The following is a 19,642-nucleotide window of genomic DNA, read 5'->3' as shown; positions in this document are numbered from 1 at the left end:
GCGCTGCGTCCGTTCTGGCGTCGAGATGGCGTCAGCGAGCACGCCCGTCGAGAGCGAACGGTTTGCGAGAGCTGGGTGTGAGGAGATAGGCAGGAAGCACAGATCACATCTCACGAGGGAAATGGGTCGTGCGCACTACCCTCCTCTCTCACGAGCGAGCGCCGTGTTTCCTGTCTCGAGTAAGATAGCTCAGCGGCGCCTCGGAACACCAAATACCGTTGCGCTTACTTCAAGGTTTTCTGCGCTCGTCGGTGCGAGCTAACGTCGCACCACCAAACTTCGCCTGAGCCTATCGTTTCTTTGGGAACCGTAAAAGAAGGTCTTCTGCTTCTATTCTATCTTGGCTCTCGCAGAAGCAAGTCGCACGACTGCAAGCTTCACAGTCATTTAATTCGAGGACGGTAGGATTAGAATAGTGTGGATCTTGGCTCCTCGAGAGATCGAATCGCCCTAAAGCCTCAGTTTTGAAGACTCGAAGACAGCAAATACGAGTGTGGGAGCAGAGAAACGATTCGCGTACTGAACCGGGTTGGCATGGACGTCGACAGGCGTCACGAGGGTAGCGGGGAGTAGTTTAAAGGTGAGTTCCTGCAGGACGGTGTCTGCATCCGCGGTGTACATGTGTGAGGCTTATATCTAAAGCGCGGTAAGCTTCACGAGGTACGTGCTCCGCATCTTCTCCTATTGTTTTCTCTCCTTTTCCTTCTTGCCAGCGTTCTCTTTGAACGGGACCCATGTGCCGGGGCCCATCCTTTTGCCACCCGGGACCCAGCAGAGACCAATGTCGAAGAGGAAAACGACGGCGACCGCACCACCACAAAGGTGGCGGAGGTGATGGGTGGGGCCCCTTGATAAGAAAATATATAATGCATGGAGGATTGCAAATAGAAACTAATAATAATATAAACACACCGCAAGTGGTAAATGTGTTGATGGCATGAAGGTTTTTAAAGCTGAAGAGAGTAAAACAAGCAGTAAAAATAAAGGGTGAGGCAGTGTAACCCCCAAATATGGATCCCGACTAGTTTGATCGTTTGGCTTATGGGAAGTCATCACTGCCCATCTTTAGTTACTTAACGTAATAAAGCAGTGGATGCCTCTTTCCTTCTATAATAAAACGTAATTAATATAAGTATTTAAATGACAAAAGAAGAAAATTAGCCTATGCTTATATCATGTACTTATTTGGTTTGACATAACCCAGTGGTTCTCTTGGAAAAAGAATTAGCTCATGTGATGAACATATATATATATATATATATATATATATATATATATATATGTGGATTGACAAGAGGCGGTAAAAGCATGGGAGTAAAGCCTGCAGAGGAGAGGATGGAAAGCGGGACTCCACCGCAGGGAATGAAGTGGGGAAGCCAGCAATGAGAAAGCGTGACTGCGGTGGTCCTTCGGCTCCTTCCCTCCCCAGGAATAATCTACAGGGGAGAGATCGAAGCGCTCATTGGGTGGTGGAAACTTAAAGAGCCGGAGCACCAAATCCCAGCCGTGTGATGGTGGGTGCGGTGGTGGCTGCAACACAGACAGCTTCATAGTGCTCTCAGGTACAGTGTTCAAACCCTCTTTCACTCCTCAGCCATGCTTCATACAGATCTCTTGTATGATGTAATGCCTCTGATGCAATTCGTGATGCCACCTTTCTCGATCCTGTTCTTGGATGGCGATGCAAAGATGCATCTTCTGTCACCATCCTTGCTCCAAGGAATGACTGTATCAGAATCATAGATCAAAGATGTTGCTCGTGTTTTATTGCATTGGTAGCATGATATTTGCTGCAGAGCTACAGAATGATAGCATGAAACTTGCAGGTGTGATTATTTAGATGCTGAGAAACCACAAAGTTCCTGCCATGTCTTTATAGCTTAGACAACCGAAGGCACCCTTTCTAAAATGTTCATCTGGGACATCATCCGAGGAGCATTGAGCACCACAAATGGCTCCATCACTCATAAAGTTCTTGACTCAGAATATGTTCTTCTTGAAGCTTTCAATCTTTTGTTGCAAAGTTGACTACACATGCAGTATCCATCACAAAAGCCTCTGCTCTTTGGAGCCCCACCAAGTGGGCGTATGAGCTCCATCTGCCCTCTACTTTTCATATGCATGCCTCCAATTATTGAGTGGTAGACAAATACATCATGACACAGCTCCACTGACACTTTATTGCACTTGTACATAGTGATGATGATGAGTACATTAGTGGTGTTAAGTCTCTAACAAGAACCTTCTGACTCCTGCTTTTCTAGCCTTTGTTCTACTCTTTCTACTTTATACACTCATACACATCCATAGTACTCAAGATCAATTGAATAATCCCTGGACAAGAATCTGTTCCTTTTATTCCAGTATTGCTTGTCAAGCATTAACCTCTCATTTCACTGTAGACAAATAGATTACTTTCTCTTCATGCTCGATGACAGTGTGGATGGTTCGGATCAGCTCTGCGGCACATGGCAAGAATGATAAGTATCAGAGATGCAGCATTTAATGTAGCTTTAGCTTTCCAAAGGGAATGGAGGAATCAGATGCTCATTTCCTCCCACCCATCAACAAAGTGCTATGGGGGTTACATACAGTGAAAGCTTGGCTTCTTTTGGACAATCAAGTCGGTGAGGGCAGTAAGTGCCCCAAGCACGAAGATAACTTCAAAGTCTCATCTGATGGGACCTGTTAGTATCCTTTTGCCGATGCTAATTGCATGGTGCTTTGATCGTGCGGATACTAATAGCTGTGTGCCTAATGCTTCTTTACTACCACATGAACAGCATGAACAAAGGTCATTATTTCCTCATGATGATGTCCAGGATTTCTATGTTATGATTTCTCTCGAGGGAAGAATGTCTTACTGGATGTGTCCCAAATTCTCATCCAACAAGTGAGCTTCTTTTTCTACCGCAGGATGCTATGATTAGATGCAAGTTTGACCACAGTGCTTGATGGAATGTGGAACACTAAATTCATCATCTAACTGGAGCTGAGCTTTTCTAAGAATGGAGAGTCCACCCACACAACCATGAAAGTGCAGATTGGGAATGACAAGTTAGAAACTTTCAGACCAACTTTTCCAATGATGTGACAACTGTTGTTAATCCAATCATGTATATGCATGTATATACAACTTGCTAACTGTACTAGAAAGTGATCTGCACAGATGGCCATGGTAACAATGATGTTTCAGCAATGTGAGTTTGGGTATAGAACAAGACACTTCATGAACTTTGAGATGAAAGAAAAATCCATGGAAATCAACTAAAAAAACAGGAACAGACAATAATGACAGATTGCAGAAAATGTGGCTACTAAATACTCCAAATTGGTGTTATTAAATCAACCCTTTTCCAATCCAGATATACTAGTGCATGCTTTTTGGTAAACCAAATGATTGATTATTGATTTCCTACACTTGCTTCAGTGTTTGGCCAGCCAGCTTTGCATCATCAAGAGATTGGCTTAACCCGTATTCAAATGGATGTGCTTAACCCGACCCATTGGCAGCCCTACTGATACCAACCCCTACGATGCAAGTCACGACTGAAGTCGCGAAACCATGGTACTGACTTCAATCGGCCTGATGTCTAGCGGCGGTCGACACAGAAACCGAACCGGGCCGAAGTCGAGCTGTAATACGCGTGGTTGGTTCAGCTCTGAGGTTTCACGCTCCTAAAACCCTAATTCCAAAGACACTTGCCAGCGCATCCAGAAGAGGGTTTTGATCCCCGAACCCCTGGGCGGCGATCTTCCATTATAATTCTCCGATGGCCACCGCTGCCGCTCTGAGGAACCCTAATTCGAGGCGACTCCTCCGCTTCTCGCCCGCCTCCCCTCTCATTTACTCATGCTGTCGCGGCGCGATCGTCGGCCCCGAGCCGCAATCTTTGCCTGGTCCCATTCTTGGGGGCGAGCCGGCGGCTGCGCATTGGTTGAGGAGGTCCATGGCCACCTTCACTCGGACGTAAGATTCCAGTGCCTCTCATTTGATACTTGTGTCGTTTTCCTTCATGCGACGGGAATCTTGCTTCCTTGAAGTATTTTTGGAAATATGATCTTCCAATGAACGCTTGTGTTTCTTGAACTCGATGGAGAAATCTCGGGTTTTCTGATGTATTTGTTCGTTACTTATTTGGGAAGTTCAATAAGGTTGGTCCTTCAGATCATATTGTAAAGGAATCCAGTCGGTCCGTAATTGGTTGATCCACCTGAGATTAGGCCTCATCGATTGCACTGATTGATTGGATATATAGCTACTATTGGAGGAAACGTGGTCGGATTCCTTTGAGGAAAGTACCCTCCAACTGTAATGCAGCTCAGCATAACAACGTCCAGAACCTAGTGAAATCACCTTTTCTGCTATTGGTGACGTGAAGGTAATGGATAGCCCTATATATGCGCTTGAAAACTGGACAAACTCAACATATAGATTGCCATGCCTGATACTTCTGTATTTCCATAATACCCTGCTCTTGGACTGGTTCCTGCTAGTGTCCAATTACATTACTTTTAACCTTATTATTGACCTATTGGAAAACATATTAAAACCCAGTTGTTGCTAACCTATTTTTTGTCAAAATAATATTTAACTTCTAGATTGCACTAGTCTAGAGCTAAGAAGCACGAGCACGTGATTTTGGTATATGTGTCCGTCTTCGACATGTGTCTGACACCCGTGTGTGATGCTACATTTTTGTGACCCTCATGTGAGGGTCATATGCTTCGCAAGAAAAGAACTCTGGAGATCGTCGCAAGGAAGCGTATATCAATTCTATCTTGAGATTGTTAAATATTATTTGATATACTTAACTTTTATTTTGGATACTTAAATTTGGATGATTTTAATTGTTTTAACCTATATGATGATATCTATTTGTTCAAATTATTGAGTTTATAAAATTTAATTATAAATATTATAAAACTCATGCTAATTGAATTAATTAATTATATATATATATATACATATACATACATACATACATACATACATACATGCATGCATGCATGTATGTATATATATACATATATATACACACACATGTCCTCGTTGTATCCGTGTCCTATTTTTAAAAAAAATTGTGTGTCATCATGTCTGTCTCCCATGTCTGTGTCTGTGCTTCATAGGTCTAGAGTAAGGTTCAAATTATTACATGAATATATTTTGAAAATTTTGTAATCAAAGTAATGTGCTTCATATAGCAACTTTTCTAATTAACTTTCTTCACACTAGGAAGGATAACCCTTTGACTTTGTCATTCTAGGTTTTGGCACAAGGTTCTAGTGTGTGGTTATCCTGTCTGCTTTTTTCTTCAATTCTCAGGTTTACTTTGATGATGGCTGTTTCATGTTTAAGATCTGAAACCTTGTGACATAGGCAAATCTATTGTTTGTTTTTAAGTTAGTCTTCTCTCACCAGCTATTCATCCAGAGCTTCTTAATTGAAGAGGATTTAAGTAGGGTCCATCATCTTGGAAGGAATGCTTCTTGGTTGATGTTATATTGTTTTGCTTTATAAACTTATTCTGTTTTACCTGGTACTAATTTTGCTGTTTTACTTGCAAGTTAGTTCGTTCAGGCAGCTAATCCAGTATGACAAATTCTCTGTCTCACGCTGCTTATAGAAAGACAACATAGGTTAAAAGATCTTTTAGCTAAAGATCTCGTATTTTTCTCTTGTTATCCCAGGAAACCTCATGTAAATGTTGGTACCATTGGGCATGTTGATCATGGCAAAACTACACTAACAGCAGCGATTACCAAGGTAAAGCTTGCCTTTTTAGGAGTTCAGATTTCTTTGAATTAGTTTTATTTTGGTTTGACTGTTGGTCTATTCTTTTTAGTATCTAACTCCTTAATTTCCGATGTTACAATTCCAAAGTTTTCTACGGTTGGTTGGGACAAAGTTGTAAATCTTTATTTTTTTTTTCCCTTCACTATTAGTTGAAAGCAGAGTTTATTATTGTCTTTTTCTCCAGGTTCTAGCTGAAGAGGGAAAAGCTAAAGCTGTTGCTTTTGATGAGATCGACAAAGCTCCTGAGGAGAAAGCTAGAGGAATTACCATTGCAACAGTCTGTACATCCTTTCTTTTCTTCGCATCTGTCATGGCAAGTTTTATTTTTTATTTTTACAATGTGTTGATATTTCTTCTTTCTGCAGGCCCATGTGGAGTATGAAACAGCAAAACGACACTATGCCCATGTTGATTGCCCAGGACATGCTGATTATGTTAAGGTAAAGTGTGAAACCGTTTACTGTGTCTGATCTTAGCAACATCAGGATAATTGTTTGTACAACTGCAACTTTCTGGTCATGACAGTATTCGTAGCCTGCCAATTAGATGCCTAATTGGAGATATGTATTTGCAAAACATAACAGTATTTTAAGGATTCATTGCTTGAATTCTCAATTAAAGATTCTTGGAGGAGCAATTGTGGAAGCCAATTTTTGTAGGTAGGAAATGTTGATGCGTGTGCTTTTCCATTAGATACTGTCACAGTCACACTTGTCTTTTGAGGAGGGAACTAGTGTAACATGGATAGATACATGAGAGTTTGCTGACAGCAATTTCTCATGCTGGTTAGGGCTTTAGATTGGACCAACTATTAGGAACTGGAGTGAGTCCTATCCCTGGAGCAAATATGGGCTTGTTTAACTGAGCTTATGAAAGGGCCTTTTGTAGCTTTTAAAGAAAAGGTTGCTTTTGCAAACATTTGGTTGTTTGGTGACACATTTTCAAAAGGGCTTTTGGAGAAAAGAGAAGTTAAAATAGTTACTTTTAGAGGAGGTTATGACTTCATAACTTGTTGTAAAGGGATTATTTATTTAACCCCTCTTGATTGCCACAATAATTGCTGTTGTCATCATGACAACCTTAAGTTTTGATCACTAGACATGCTGTTATTGTGATAGCAATGACCACTGGCAGTAGCTGTTATCATAATTTGTGACTATCATTACTGTTACCATCATCACTATTGCCTCATTGCACCACCTCCATCGCCATTGGTGATTGTTGCCATCATCATTCTTACTCATCATCATCACCACCATCACCAACAATGTCACTATGACTGCAATCATCCATCTCAATACTTCCACCAACAGTTTTTAATCACTACCGCTGCCATTGTCACTTTCTATAGTCGCATTGCTAACATTAACTTCATCATAGCTTTTGCTACCGCCATCGTGTTTATCACAATCACCACTTCTTCCACCTTCATTGCAACTGCCATTAATTTCATCACTACCATTCTCACTGCCAATAGTACAACCGTAACCATCATCAACTACTGCAATCATCACGGTGGCTGTGATCATCTGTCATCATCATATCGTCACCTTGCTCACATCACTTGTTACCACCATTGTTACTGCTTATGCCATCACTGACCACCATCAGTATCACTACACCAACTGCTGTAACTATGGTCATCATGATTGAAAGCTCCATACAATCTTTTTTGCACTAAAATTATTACAACTCTTAACTGACCATCAATACTTTTGAACTTCAATTTTGTATCTAGACTATTGGAATTTTCTTTGATGGGCCTTTTTTCCTGGTATGACTAATGATTCAGAAATTTCAAGTCTAGCAACCTGAAACAGTTTCTAACACAAGTAGCTATTAGTAAGTCTTTTCCCTAGGGAAATCAATCTGTAGTTGTATAGTGTTGAAATCATCTCAAATTAATGTGTACTGGAGTGTCAACTGCTATATACTGAAATTACATAACTTTTACTTCTTGAAATTTTTACTCAATCTTAAAAATATGTTAAGGATATTAAGTACTGTTTTATTGTCATCAATTGATATTTGTGTTTGCTGTGAGTAGCTTATTTGCTTTACGAGTTATCATAAGGGTAACACCCTCTTTGTATTCTTCTCTAACATATTAACTAATACCTGGGAGAAAATTGAGTGAGAGGAAGAGTGTCTCTTTATTGTCTGCCTTATTGTTCTATCAATAAACAGAATATGATCACTGGAGCTGCTCAAATGGATGGTGGTATCCTTGTTGTATCAGCACCTGATGGACCAATGCCCCAAACAAAGGAGCATATTCTGCTTGCTCGCCAGGTATTACTCTTGTTTAATATAATACCATGCTATTGAATTAGTCTTTTCATGGATAATCTGTCTGGTGTTTCTGTAGACTAATTCAGTTCTTTTTTATCTATTGCGCCTCATAGGTGGGTGTGCCATCACTTGTCTGCTTTCTGAACAAGGTTGATGCTGTTGATGATCCTGAGTTACTAGAGCTTGTAGAACTGGAGCTTCGAGGTATGCTGTTGCATGACACTATTTCTTTGTGAAAAAACTATTTCTGATAGATTGGTTATGCTTTACATTCTTTTGCTTATCTACAGAGCTGCTTAGCTTTTACAAGTTCCCTGGGGATGAGATTCCTATTATTCGAGGCTCAGCATTATGCGCTTTGCAGGGAACAAATGAAGAAATTGGCAAACAGGCAATTCTAAAATTAATGGATGCAGTAGATGAATACATACCAGATCCAATACGTCAGCTTGACAAGCCATTTCTCATGCCAATTGAAGATGTGTTTTCAATACAGGTCAATAGCATGTTACTTTGATATGCATCTAAACTAGACTTATCATTTGGGAACTAATTGGAATTTTGAGCAGTTTTTATTGTATGATCTTTATTTTCTTTTGCTTGCACTATATGTTATCTAGGGAACAGGAAAATTTCTCGACTTAATGATGACATTTCTGCATGAAATATTCTTATTCGTCTTTAAGTGAAGATAGTAGATTTTAGGAATTATGACATATTCTGGATTTTATGGCTGATTGTGGACAACCTCTAGGTAGCCCTTTACAAAATGGAAAAGAATTTGTTGATAACTTGTCTGTTAATTTTATTTTGAGGGTTAAATTGGTAAGCCTAAAAAATCGCTATCAGTGTAATGCCATTCATCAGCCAACTGAAATAAGAGAACATGCCAACCATAGATCAACTTTATAATTGATTTCATGGTTAGAATTTAGAACTGATCCATTGATTGAAGCTTTTGTTTTCTTTATGTTGTGTCCCTTAAAATTTTTTTTGTTAAGAAATTTATTGTTATTTCCTGCTTGATGTTGTTCAGATTCTACTTATCTGATCTTACTTTGGTGAAGGTATTGTGGAACTTAAAGGTTCTTTTGGATGGTCTTTATGCCTACAGGGACGTGGAACTGTTGTTACTGGCCGTATTGAGCAAGGAACAATTAAAACCGGAGACGATGTTGAAGTTTTAGGGTTGACACAGGTGAAAAAATAGTCCGTCAAGATTCTCGAGAATCATCTGCATTTGGATCTGCTCCTGGATTTTCTTTTTTGTAGGAAATTTGAACTGTCTTTCTTAACTGTCTTTTATCTGAAATGGTAATTGAAATTTCATTGTCTATTTCACATCATTTACCTTCATTTATAAATAGAAATTGTATGACTGATCCAAAATTTTGTGTTTGTATTAGAAAGGAACCAGTATTTCATACTCTAGCTTTTGAAATAGTTACTTCTAGTACGATTCTGATATTAAATAAGACAACATATTTTATGAATTCAGGTTGCATTAATGATTCTTCATCCTTTCCTTTTTAGGTTGCTCATTATTATGCTAGAAATATATTGGATATAGTTAATGTATTTTTTTCTGTAATCAGAGTGGGCCTCTGAAAACTACTGTTACTGGTGTTGAAATGTTCAAGAAGATATTGGATCATGGACAGGTAAGTAAATAACTTGCCATTTTATTTTGTTTTGATATGCCTCTGCAGAATAGATTGTAAGGTTTTGCCCCATGTAGGCTGGTGACAATGTTGGCCTTCTTTTACGTGGGCTGAAACGTGGAGATGTGCAACGAGGGCAGGTTAGCATCGATTGTCATAATGTTCCTGTGGACTGTTAGCAGTGCCATCAACCTTTGATGTTGCAACATTTCACAGCAACTAAATATTACAGTATGACACTCATGAGCAATGGCAATACACAAACTTTTTTACTATCTCTTCTCTTCAGTTGTTAACATGTATGGCCAAAGTAGGTGTACATGATAAAGTAAACCTTGACTTGGCTTCAGTTTTAGGTTAACTCATGTAGTAATTTTTTCTAAACATATGGTTAAATGGAGATACGGTTGTTGAAATTATTGTAGGTAGTATGCAAGCCTGGTACATTAAAGACTTGCAAGAAATTTGAGGCAGAAATTTATGTGCTTACGAAGGATGAAGGTGGTCGCCACACTGCATTTTTCTCAAATTACATGCCCCAGTTCTTCTTGAGAACTGCAGATGTTACTGGTAAAGTTGAGCTCCCTGAGAATGTAAAGATGGTGATGCCCGGTGATAACGTCACAGCTACTTTCGAATTGATATCGCCTGTTCCTCTTGAAGCAGGTAATTTTATCTTGGTGTATCTACACAATAATGAAAGGCAATTTTTCTGATAAAAATCTTTTCTCAATGTCTTTCACAACTTACATTGATATTTATACGAAGAAAAATGATACAAATAGATCATTTTGACAAACTAATTATGATCAATTGGCGTTTTCGTGATTTCAATATTGACCTGCATGTTTGCAAGATTATGGACCTGGCATTACCACAATCATATAGAAAAACTGGTCTAGAGTAATTCACTTTTAGCTCTTCATGGAGTAGTAGCTTATACAGAATTTTCCTTGTATGCATTTGCCACAACTTCTGCTGGAAGGGCTTGAAATAGTGCCTATTTTGGATATATTCCAAACCTTTCAAGTTTAGGTAGTCTAATTCAAGTTCCTATAAATTATGTATTTATAACTTATCTGTTTGTGGATTTTACTATTTCATCAACTATAGCATTTTTTTGAGGACAGATCTGAAATGTGGTGACTAAATTGGCGTGTCTTGACCTAGTATTTAATTCTGAAACTTGTGTATCTGCAAAAGTGGTTTGGATTAATTTTCACTGCTGCCATGTGGCTAGTAAAACCATAGTTTCTTTTTCTTCTTTTAATTTCAGCATGCACCAACACATGATGGTCATGTGCATGCTTGAGGGAGAGGAAGTTATGTCACAGTTAAATTTATGGTCCTCGAAATCTATGAATGACATCATGTTGTTTGGAGTTGGGTGCCCTGATCTTTTTTTCGTCGTTGAGCTGTGTAATTTAATATTTCTAGTTAAATCAAGAACATTTAAATATCTTTTTATTGTTTATTGTAAGATCTTTTTAGGTTCCTCTCAAAGCTTTCCTTGTATCAGTAATCCTAATTGATAGCTAGTGTGAAACATTGTAGATGTCATTTGACTTAATACATGAAAGTAGGAGATGAATCATAAGGGGAAGAAAGATCTTTTATCCATTTATTTAGTTTTCATAATCATAGTAATTTTATTATTTTTTGTTCCAAAAATTGGCTTCTTTCCTTTTTATCCTTGGAAAACTCTCCATTCCACTGATGGGTCCACCTCAGATTGATATGTGAGGAATATGTAGGAAATATAGATTTTATATGGATCAGTTGTGCTATCCCTTTCATGCTCAATGTTTCCACTTGCTTTATCCAGAAGAGGTTGCATGTAAATAAGATAAACTGTTTTAATATGTTTGAATCGAGAACTGCAAGGCTGCATGATGAACATAATAATAACTTTGTTTCATGGTCCAGGACAAAGATTTGCCCTCCGGGAAGGAGGGAGGACAGTTGGTGCAGGAGTTGTATCCAAAGTGATCAGCTGAGTTTCTTCCACGGTAGCAGCATAGCTTCTTCTTCTTCTTCGTCCCCACAAAGAAATTGCAAGTTGTTGTTGTTGTTGAAACATGCAATTTAGGTAGATGAGAATTGGTATGGTATACCAAATTTGTTCGTTCTCTTAAAATGCATCAACGGTAATCTGGGAATCTCAATTTTTTGGAGCTGAGTGTGAGCCTTCGTCATCAACAATCACCACATATTGATACGTTATTGACCAGCTGTATGATAGTGAGTGGGGTTCTTGTGATGTGTGTCGTTGCCTTGCATGCTTGTAGACATGACATTTAATTCGGCACCGTATAGGCTACGTTATCGGTGGGACCCTTTTGTATGTGGTGAGTTGGCACAGGAATTATATTTGCTTGTTGGATATGAAGGCTTTGCTTCTTTGCACGGGTATCGAGTTGTATGTTTTCTTGTTGAAACCAATACTAGTCACCGTGTTAGAACCGTTCCCGAATCCATTGATCCGGCTAATTATAATTTCTTTTTTTGTAGTTCTTATGTTTAGCATCTCATTTCTTATATTTAAAAAAAAATTTAAATTTATATGTTTATGTAAGTGAAATATTTAATCTTTTTTTTTTTTTCATGTTGTTGACTCTTCTAACAAAAAATATTATATGTGTTGTCATGTATAGAAAAAAGGGGATTAAAAGATAATTTCATAGTTGTTATTCTTATCATCTAAATATGTTAATTTTACATAAGCATAACTTTTGTGAAAGTTTTGTTATCTTTCTTCGGTTTCGTTATCCTCTTGGACGACCTATCGAGAGGAAGCTTCGATTAACTTTCGAAAGCTTATTCGTTGAGGATGGTCGTCATCTTGTTGATGCTGCTTGTAAGATAGCCATGAATCTTGTTATTGGCGATGATGATAACAAAGACTTTGAAGTTGCGAAAGTTGTTGAGCTCTTTGTCAAAGAGCGTTGGTGGCAATATCCCCTCAAATCGAAGGTCAAGACATTTAAGCGAAGGGCAATATCCAGGAATGAGTCGACAAAGTGGTTGTTGCTAGCGTCATAGACTTTGAGACAGGAGATGTTTTCGGCGATGATACTGCAAAAGCGATTGAAGTTGATGTAGAGGATGGCAGCGTTAATCAAGAGATCGAGCTTCGTGGGGAGGTACCTGACAATATTGATGCCAATAAGGTCGATGCTAGCGACAACGTTGATTGAGGGGTTGTCAGGCATTGCGGTGTAGAAGATGTCGTGATAGTCGCACATGTTAGGGTCGACCCAATTACCGGTTAAGTCATGGGGATCGAAGTACATGACCTTTTTCTATGCCTTTAGAGTAACGTAAGCACGACATATGCAGGGATTGGTGATGGCGACAATGATCTCGACATCGAATTTGAAATCGTCAAGAAGGTCTCCCTTCTTCGAGAGGGCCAAGAGCTAATGATGCGCGATGGAGATAGCGTCGAGAGACCAAAGCTGGAGGTGAGGACGAAGCTCGAGAAAGATAACAAAACTTTTACAGAAATTACCCTTTTATGAAAATTAATATTTTTGGACAATAAGAATAACAATTACGAAATTATTTTTTTCTCTTCTTTAGTATCATTTTTTGTATGTGACAACACATACTAATATTTTAAATGTTTTATTTTCGTAAATATAAAGATCTCAATATAATCTTTTAAAATATAGTAATCAGAATATTAAACATAACTAATTACAAGGGATAATATGTAATTAGCACTAGCAATAGCAGATCGAGTCGGATTCGGGTCGAGTGGTGTTGTTATCGGGTTCGATTTGCTACAATCCAACCCAACCCTCAGCCTGCACTCTCCTCCCCGCCCTCTTTTTGTCGATCTATACTTCGCATCCATACTCCATCGGGCATTCTGTCGGACAACGTCCGGGCAGCACCCATGAATGAGCACATTGTCGTCACAGAAACCACATCCCTTTCGCGCATTCTACCGAACACCATCTGGGCAGCATCCAAGATGACATGGTCGCAACATCAACCACATCTCCATGAAGACGAAGAGCGAATTCCATGTTCCAATTCATTTTTCCTTTTTCTGAGAATTTATCGTGGATTGATCTGATGAAATGTGCAGCTGCCCAGAGCATGGCCAAAAAGTATATAACTGGAACAACACGATGTCGAGCATCTTATGAACGCAACTACAGTATACCTGCAGTCTTTGCCCACATCCACCTCCCGAATCTTGAATGGCGTAACCATTCCGAATCCAGCTTCCGTCTTCCCATCCCATACGCTGGTAGATGCTGCGAACTCCCACTGGATCATGATCTTGCAACCGAGAGTTGAACTCTGGACGGAGTGGTAGGGCTCGCCGCCACGGAGTTCTTGACGAGCGGGATGAGCGACTGCACCACGTCCGTCATGAGAGGGCGGTAATCCGCTTCCGACTGCACGCAAACAGCAGCAATGGCTGCAACCTGCGACATCAAGACGCCATCAATTACCATCACCTATGGAACAAGCAGCTGCAAGCTTGGAATCCGAAGGGTCGGTCTTTTGCTCACACCTGAATCAGCTCCTTCTTCGAGAACTGTCCACGCAGTGCTGGATCCACCATTTCCACCACTTTCTCTCTGTTGGTCAGCCGAGGAAGAGCCTGCCGTGCCATTAGCAGCAGAGAGGAGAGATCAGAGGAGTCGACCTTCGCAAGTTTCTCTCGACACAGGTATGAGTTGCAGCCAGAGATTTCAGCGAGATAGGAAACAGAGAACGGGAGGGTTACCAACCCATGAGACTAAGACATGCTCCCCGGGAGGCCTCCCAGGATCCACCGGCACTCTCCCTGTCAAAAGCTCAAGCAGAACAACGCCGTAGCTGTAAACATCCGACTTCGTCGTCAACTTGCCCGTCGACGCATACCTGCACCACCAAACCGGTCTCTCTGAGACGAGTCGAGCAAACCCAAACGAGGAACTCAAAACACAGACTCCGATCTCACTCACTCCGGCGCGACGTATCCCGTAGTCCCCAGCACTCGGGTGAGCACCTGGCCATTGATCTTGTCGGAGCCGACCTTGGCCATGCCGAAGTCCGACACCTTGGCCCTGCAGTCGTGGTCCAAAAGGATGTTGCTGCACTTGAAATCCCTGTGGATGACGGCGGGGATGGTGTGCTCGTGCAGGAACTCGAGCGCCCGGGCGCAGTCCAGTGCGATCCGAAGCCTCGTCCACCAGTCGAGAGGCTTGAGGCTCTGTTTCCTCGAGGTGGGGTGGAGGTGGTGTTGCAGGCTGCCATTGGGCATGTACTCGAACACCAGCAGCCGATGCTGTTGGTCGGCGCAGTAACCGAGCAGGCCGACCAAGTAACCGGAGTGCAGTCGGCTCAGAAGATCAACCTGCAAAATTTCTAGGTTGGGTGAAGGGAAGCATCGAAAGAAGAAGAAGCTGAGAGGTCGATTACCTCTGTTCTGAAGTCTCTCTCCCCTTGCTTGTCTTCCCTGCGCAGCAGCTTAATGGCCGCCACCGTCCCATCACACAGAGTTCCTCTGAACACCACCCCAAATCCACCGTTTCCGATCACATTGTTCTCGCCGAACCCATCCGTGGCCAGTTCCAGCTCCCTGTAAGTGAACACCTGCCCTCTCCTCTGCCTGGCCTGCGTCGTACACCCCAGCTTTCCCCCATGGATGCAACTCCTCACATCTATTAGACCACACAAGCCCAAGCGGATGAAAGCGATGCTCAACCATGACACGGAACCCGACACGGGAGGAAGCAAGTCGACCTACCTGGGCTATAGGCGATGGCGTTGGCGCCGCCATTAGCGGCGTACACAGGCATCTGCATCCGGTCGAAACTGCCTTTCCGGAAGCTGCTGTTGCAGCTGCTCATGTTTCTGCTCTTCCTGGCCTTGGCTCGGCAGACCTTGACCAGCAGCAGAGCGGCCACGGCCACGAGGATGAGCAACAGGAGAGGCACGACGATTAGGACGACGGCGTTGGAGGCGAGAAAGGCTTGGCCGCCGCCACGGGCAGCTTGGTGGTCATGGTGCAGCAATGACGGAGGAGGAGGAGGAGGAGGCGGCGGCACGGGGTAGGCCTCCATGTGGTGTCAACAGGAGGACGGGAGAGGAGGAGGCGATAAGGGAGGTGCGGGCTGCCGGGCTTCGACAAGCTTGGTCATATGGCAGAAGAGGAATTGGGAGGACGTCCAGTGGGAGCGTGAAGACGACGTACCAAGTCGCATATGAATCCAAGGTCGTTTCACATGCACTGCGCGCCCACCATCACTGCGTCAATCCTTTCCCCTCGTCCGCTCTCGTGATCTCTTCCCCTTTTTCTTTATTCGCAAGCACTCCATCCACCGCCTTGTCTCGTTGTTCCCTTGCGACTGCCCTCTCCTTCTACCCATTCAACCGCTCCCATTAATGTAGAATGCCCGTCGCTCAGGTTGCGTAGTAAATGTATGCTGCTGCTACTGCCGCTGATATTTCAAGGATTGGGACCATAACCAACTTCCATCCCCACCAACTAAATTAACCGTATCATTACAACATTTTCATCTTCGCTTTTGATCATCTCAGTCAAAAAACACAAAACAATTAGATTCCATCATCGAGTGAGAGATCACCTTCTCTTTGACACCGCAGCTACATGGTAGCGAGTGATGAAACAGCTGGGAATAGAACAAGAGAGACGGAGGAGAAAAGGAATCAGGATAGAGTGGTGAAGAGAAAGTTAAGTGCCTGGGTTTTCCAGCACCTGGCACGTTGACACCTCCGGCATGTAATGAAAGAGAAGGCCGGACATGGTTTGTTGTCGCCGGTTCATGTCGTCTTCCCAAAACGATGCTTCCTTCCTTTACTTTCTGCAAACGCAACGCATGATTGATCGATGCTTCGATGGCGATGGCTGTCTCGTGTGCATTTTACGTGCTACCATGACGCAACTCAGTACGAAGTAAAGTCCCGTTAGGGCAATTAAGGAGACGCACTTGATTAGCGCTCTCCAATTAAGGAGACGCACTTGAGAGCCAAGCTTTCGATTCACGGAGCAGTCAACAAGAATGCACTGTCAGTAAGCTGAGGCTGATCACGAATAGACAGACTGAAGCCAAAAGAAACTGATGTTGTATCAACGAGCTGAGACCGAGGTGCCCCAATTAGGACAACAAAGCTGCACTGTCAAGTCTCCTCCTCCCTCTCATTCACCTCCCACCATAACTGCGCCGTGGATCCCGACGTGTCGCTGTCGGCACAACTCGTTTGCTTGCGCAGTCCTCGTTCGAGTGCCCCAGTGGCGCGGGCAGCGATGCACACGGCGCTGTTCTGGTCCTGTAAGCTTCTGCATTCCGCCACGCTGTGCTTCGTTCGGTCCCCCCCGCCCCCAAAAATGAAATGTTGGCTCGCTTTGCCTGCGAAACGAGACTGGGAATTGTCCTCTCTGTCGCGGGAAAACCATCCATCAGAAACAGAGTCACCGTCAGAGCAAACAGTAATCACCGCAGCAGCAGCTGATGCAGAGAGGCTAAAGCTAACCAAGATTAAGAAAGCACTGCGCCTGCCCAGATTTGCGTGGGGAAATCCATGTACAGATTGCCGGAGGGCCCCCATCGCTTGAGAGACGACTCCAACTCCCATCACCAGCATCGATCAGCCACCGCAGACTGCGGGCAAATGCCGGAGTTTTCATTCTAAACGTTCTTCCACTTGGCCTTAAGGGTTTTCCCAGAACTAATTTACGTGATTTGACGCAAAATCGATAATTACAACTTCTCTGTTTCCTTTTGTTTCATCTGAATCAAATCTTCGTTAGACGACCCGAACAAGAACGGACGTGCCCCGCCGGTCATCCGATGACGAGGCCGTAGGCGCCTTCGCCCGGTCCTTCGGCGTCTACTTTCCCTGTGCCTCCACCCAGGTGCAACTCCGCTCGCCCAACGTCGCCGAGCTGCTCCGCCTGGTAAAGGAGCTCCTGAAGGAGATCGCTACCGAGGGTGACGAGCTCGCGCGGGCCGGCGACCGGAAAGAGCGCCCGCAGACGGAGAACCGAGCGCTGCGGGACGAAGGCGAGGGTTCGAGGTCTAAGATACGGAGCGGCGAAGAGGAAAGCCAGCGCAGTGAGAGGAGGGTAAGGGACCTCGAGACAGAGTTGGACGAGCTGAAGAAGGCGTTGTCGGAGCACCTTCGCCCGGTCCTTCGGCTTCTACTTTCCCTGCGCCTCCGCCCCTGTGCAACTCCGCTTGCCCAACGTCGCCGAGCTGCTCCGCCTGGTGGAGGAGCTCCAGGACAAGGAGTCCCTGCTCCGCATCCAGCTCCTGGAGCAGAAGCTTCTCGAGGAGAACGTCGCTATCATCCCCTTCCTCAAGGAGCAGAAGCTCCGAGAATTGCGCCTCGATTAACGAAACTTTAATTTAGGCAAAACAAAAAGAAACGAAAGAGAAAATGCAATTATCGTTTTACTGATTTGGCGTCGCAGGCAATTAGCCTGGTTTTCTACGTCGAGACATATCGTCGAACAAGTTATCTGCAAGAAAATGAGAAAAACAGAAGCCACGAGAGCCAGCTGACGCATGGTTTTCTTTCTTCCCCCACGCCAAGAAGCAGAGCAAATGCCCAGCTGCTTTCATTCTGACGGTCCCTCGCTTATCTGAAACGGAGACAGGAGCCCTATTTGTCTGTTTACGAAGGTCACGTTCCCTGCGAGTCGTCGGCATGGGCGAAGCCAAGAGGGTCCCCCAGCAATAATGAGGCTGGCTGGAAGAAATGACGCCGGCCGATGTGTCCCTTTCCGCCATTAGAGAGCAGAGAAGACGACGCAACGGCAGGAGCCTCATTCCCTCAGAATGTGAGCCAAGACGGAAAGCTCGACGGCCTCCTTCTTGTACCGCCGCACGCGACGCCATTGCTCCTCCTTTTGCTCCAATAGCTCCTCTTCTCTCGCAGGCTTGCGACGCCGAAGAAATGAGACCATGAACGTGGCTCCGTAACAGCCACAGATTGTTCTTTGATCTTTTGATTGATTCAATCATCGACGAAAAATAATATTTGTAATTATTCCTTTCATGATTTTTTTAATGCAATTTATTATATTATTCTTACTAATTAGGTTTGATGTGTGAACGAAACTATAAAATAAATATTTTTAAAATTAAATACTATATAAAAGATAAATTCTGAGGAGATATTTCACAATTACTTTTTTTTGTTATAGATTTCGACATTTTTATATAAAAATATTTTTTAAAATAATAATATTATAAGACAGTTATGAACATTGAATAATTTTGAGATCAAATTTTATGGATTATGAGTGTTGCGTAATTAAAAAACAATATATATAATATATGAAATTACTAATAAAAATAAAAAAAATCCATGAATAAAATAGATATTGCTAGAAAAATATGATATGAGCATATGGATTTATGAATACGGTAATTAATAAATTTAAAAAATTAATAAAAATTATTAATAAAATTTTAATTATTTAAAATTTAACTAGACATGTGATTTTTTTTTTATGAATCTCAATAATAATAAAATAGCCATATACCGATCTCAAAAAAGTTGAGGTTACAATCTTATTATTATTATTATTATTGTTGTTGTTGGTGTTATATAATATAATATACTTTTATATTATAAATAATTTACATGGAACTGGTTGGACCGCTTGGCCCGATGACCCAACTGGGCTGGGCCGAATGGTTTGAAAGACATGGCGGGAGAGAACCCGCGAGGTTGGGATCCTCTTCAATAGTTGCAAGGATTTCGTTGTGATCGGACCGCTACTGTGTGAGATGATGATTGGACTCGACCTGTCATGGGGAAGCCACGGCAGAATTGTACACGATCATTTATAAGGCTTACTGGATGGCATCAGCGCAGGTCCCCCAACGAGCGAATCGCCACGCCTTAAAAGGCGTGA

General features: G+C 42.4%; 2 protein-coding genes across 5 annotated transcripts; one reads left to right on the top strand and one right to left on the bottom strand.

The window, feature by feature from the left end:
- Nucleotides 1-3,640: 3,640 nt before the first annotated feature.
- On the top strand, nucleotides 3,641-12,156 carry LOC135631347 (elongation factor Tu, mitochondrial-like). 2 transcript variants are annotated; one of them, XM_065138945.1, is made up of 12 exons: nucleotides 3,649-3,970; nucleotides 5,692-5,767; nucleotides 5,982-6,074; nucleotides 6,163-6,237; nucleotides 7,985-8,089; nucleotides 8,203-8,293; nucleotides 8,380-8,585; nucleotides 9,204-9,287; nucleotides 9,685-9,750; nucleotides 9,828-9,890; nucleotides 10,176-10,416; nucleotides 11,677-12,156. In XM_065138945.1, exons 1-12 carry the CDS (start codon nucleotides 3,774-3,776, stop codon nucleotides 11,745-11,747), a joined length of 1,368 nt encoding a protein of 455 aa, XP_064995017.1. In that variant the 5' UTR covers nucleotides 3,649-3,773; the 3' UTR covers nucleotides 11,748-12,156. The 2 variants fall into 2 exon arrangements, 1 of the variants encoding a protein (XP_064995017.1); XR_010494359.1 differs by lacking the exon at nucleotides 11,677-12,156 and having other exon boundaries at nucleotides 3,641-3,970; nucleotides 9,828-9,981; nucleotides 10,176-10,314.
- Nucleotides 12,157-13,761: 1,605 nt separating this feature from the next.
- On the bottom strand, nucleotides 13,762-18,645 carry LOC103978890 (probable serine/threonine-protein kinase PBL7). 3 transcript variants are annotated; one of them, XR_010494365.1, is made up of 8 exons: nucleotides 17,852-18,645; nucleotides 15,503-17,767; nucleotides 15,175-15,416; nucleotides 14,718-15,109; nucleotides 14,502-14,634; nucleotides 14,282-14,371; nucleotides 13,925-14,192; nucleotides 13,762-13,846 (listed from the first exon to the last, which is right to left on the bottom strand). XR_010494365.1 is itself a non-coding variant. In XM_018823909.2 (8 exons), exons 3-8 carry the CDS (start codon nucleotides 15,816-15,818, stop codon nucleotides 14,037-14,039), a joined length of 1,329 nt encoding a protein of 442 aa, XP_018679454.2. In that variant the 5' UTR covers nucleotides 15,819-17,155; nucleotides 17,251-17,767; nucleotides 17,852-18,645; the 3' UTR covers nucleotides 13,762-14,036. The 3 variants fall into 3 exon arrangements, 2 of the variants coding, with proteins under 2 accessions (XP_018679454.2, XP_009393117.2); XM_018823909.2 differs by having other exon boundaries at nucleotides 13,762-14,192; nucleotides 15,503-17,155; nucleotides 17,251-17,767; XM_009394842.3 differs by having other exon boundaries at nucleotides 13,762-14,192.
- Nucleotides 18,646-19,642: the final 997 nt, after the last annotated feature.

Source organism: Musa acuminata, chromosome BXJ1-3, assembly GCF_036884655.1.
Source record: "Musa acuminata AAA Group cultivar baxijiao chromosome BXJ1-3, Cavendish_Baxijiao_AAA, whole genome shotgun sequence".
Lineage (NCBI taxonomy): Eukaryota > Viridiplantae > Streptophyta > Magnoliopsida > Zingiberales > Musaceae > Musa > Musa acuminata.
The sequence above is the reverse complement of the archived record's forward strand: the minus strand, read 5'-3'. Positions and strand labels throughout refer to the sequence as shown.

What these genes read in the sequence shown, in the direction of transcription:
- LOC103978890 (XM_009394842.3), bottom strand. Translation starts at nt 15,818, where the DNA reads ATGGAGGCCTACCCCGTGCCGCCGCCTCCTCCTCCTCCTCCTCCGTCA. An exon ending in CGCCATCGCCTATAGCCCAG is followed by an intron (nt 15,417 to 15,502) that starts GTAGGTCGACTT and finishes GTGGTCTAATAG; the next exon opens with ATGTGAGGAGTTGCATCCAT. An exon ending in CGAAGAAGGAGCTGATTCAG is followed by an intron (nt 14,193 to 14,281) that starts GTGTGAGCAAAA and finishes TTGATGTCGCAG; the next exon opens with GTTGCAGCCATTGCTGCTGT.
- LOC135631347 (XM_065138945.1), top strand. Translation starts at nt 3,774, where the DNA reads ATGGCCACCGCTGCCGCTCTGAGGAACCCTAATTCGAGGCGACTCCTC. An exon ending in TAACAGCAGCGATTACCAAG is followed by an intron (nt 5,768 to 5,981) that starts GTAAAGCTTGCC and finishes CTTTTTCTCCAG; the next exon opens with GTTCTAGCTGAAGAGGGAAA. An exon ending in AAGTTTTAGGGTTGACACAG is followed by an intron (nt 9,288 to 9,684) that starts GTGAAAAAATAG and finishes TTCTGTAATCAG; the next exon opens with AGTGGGCCTCTGAAAACTAC.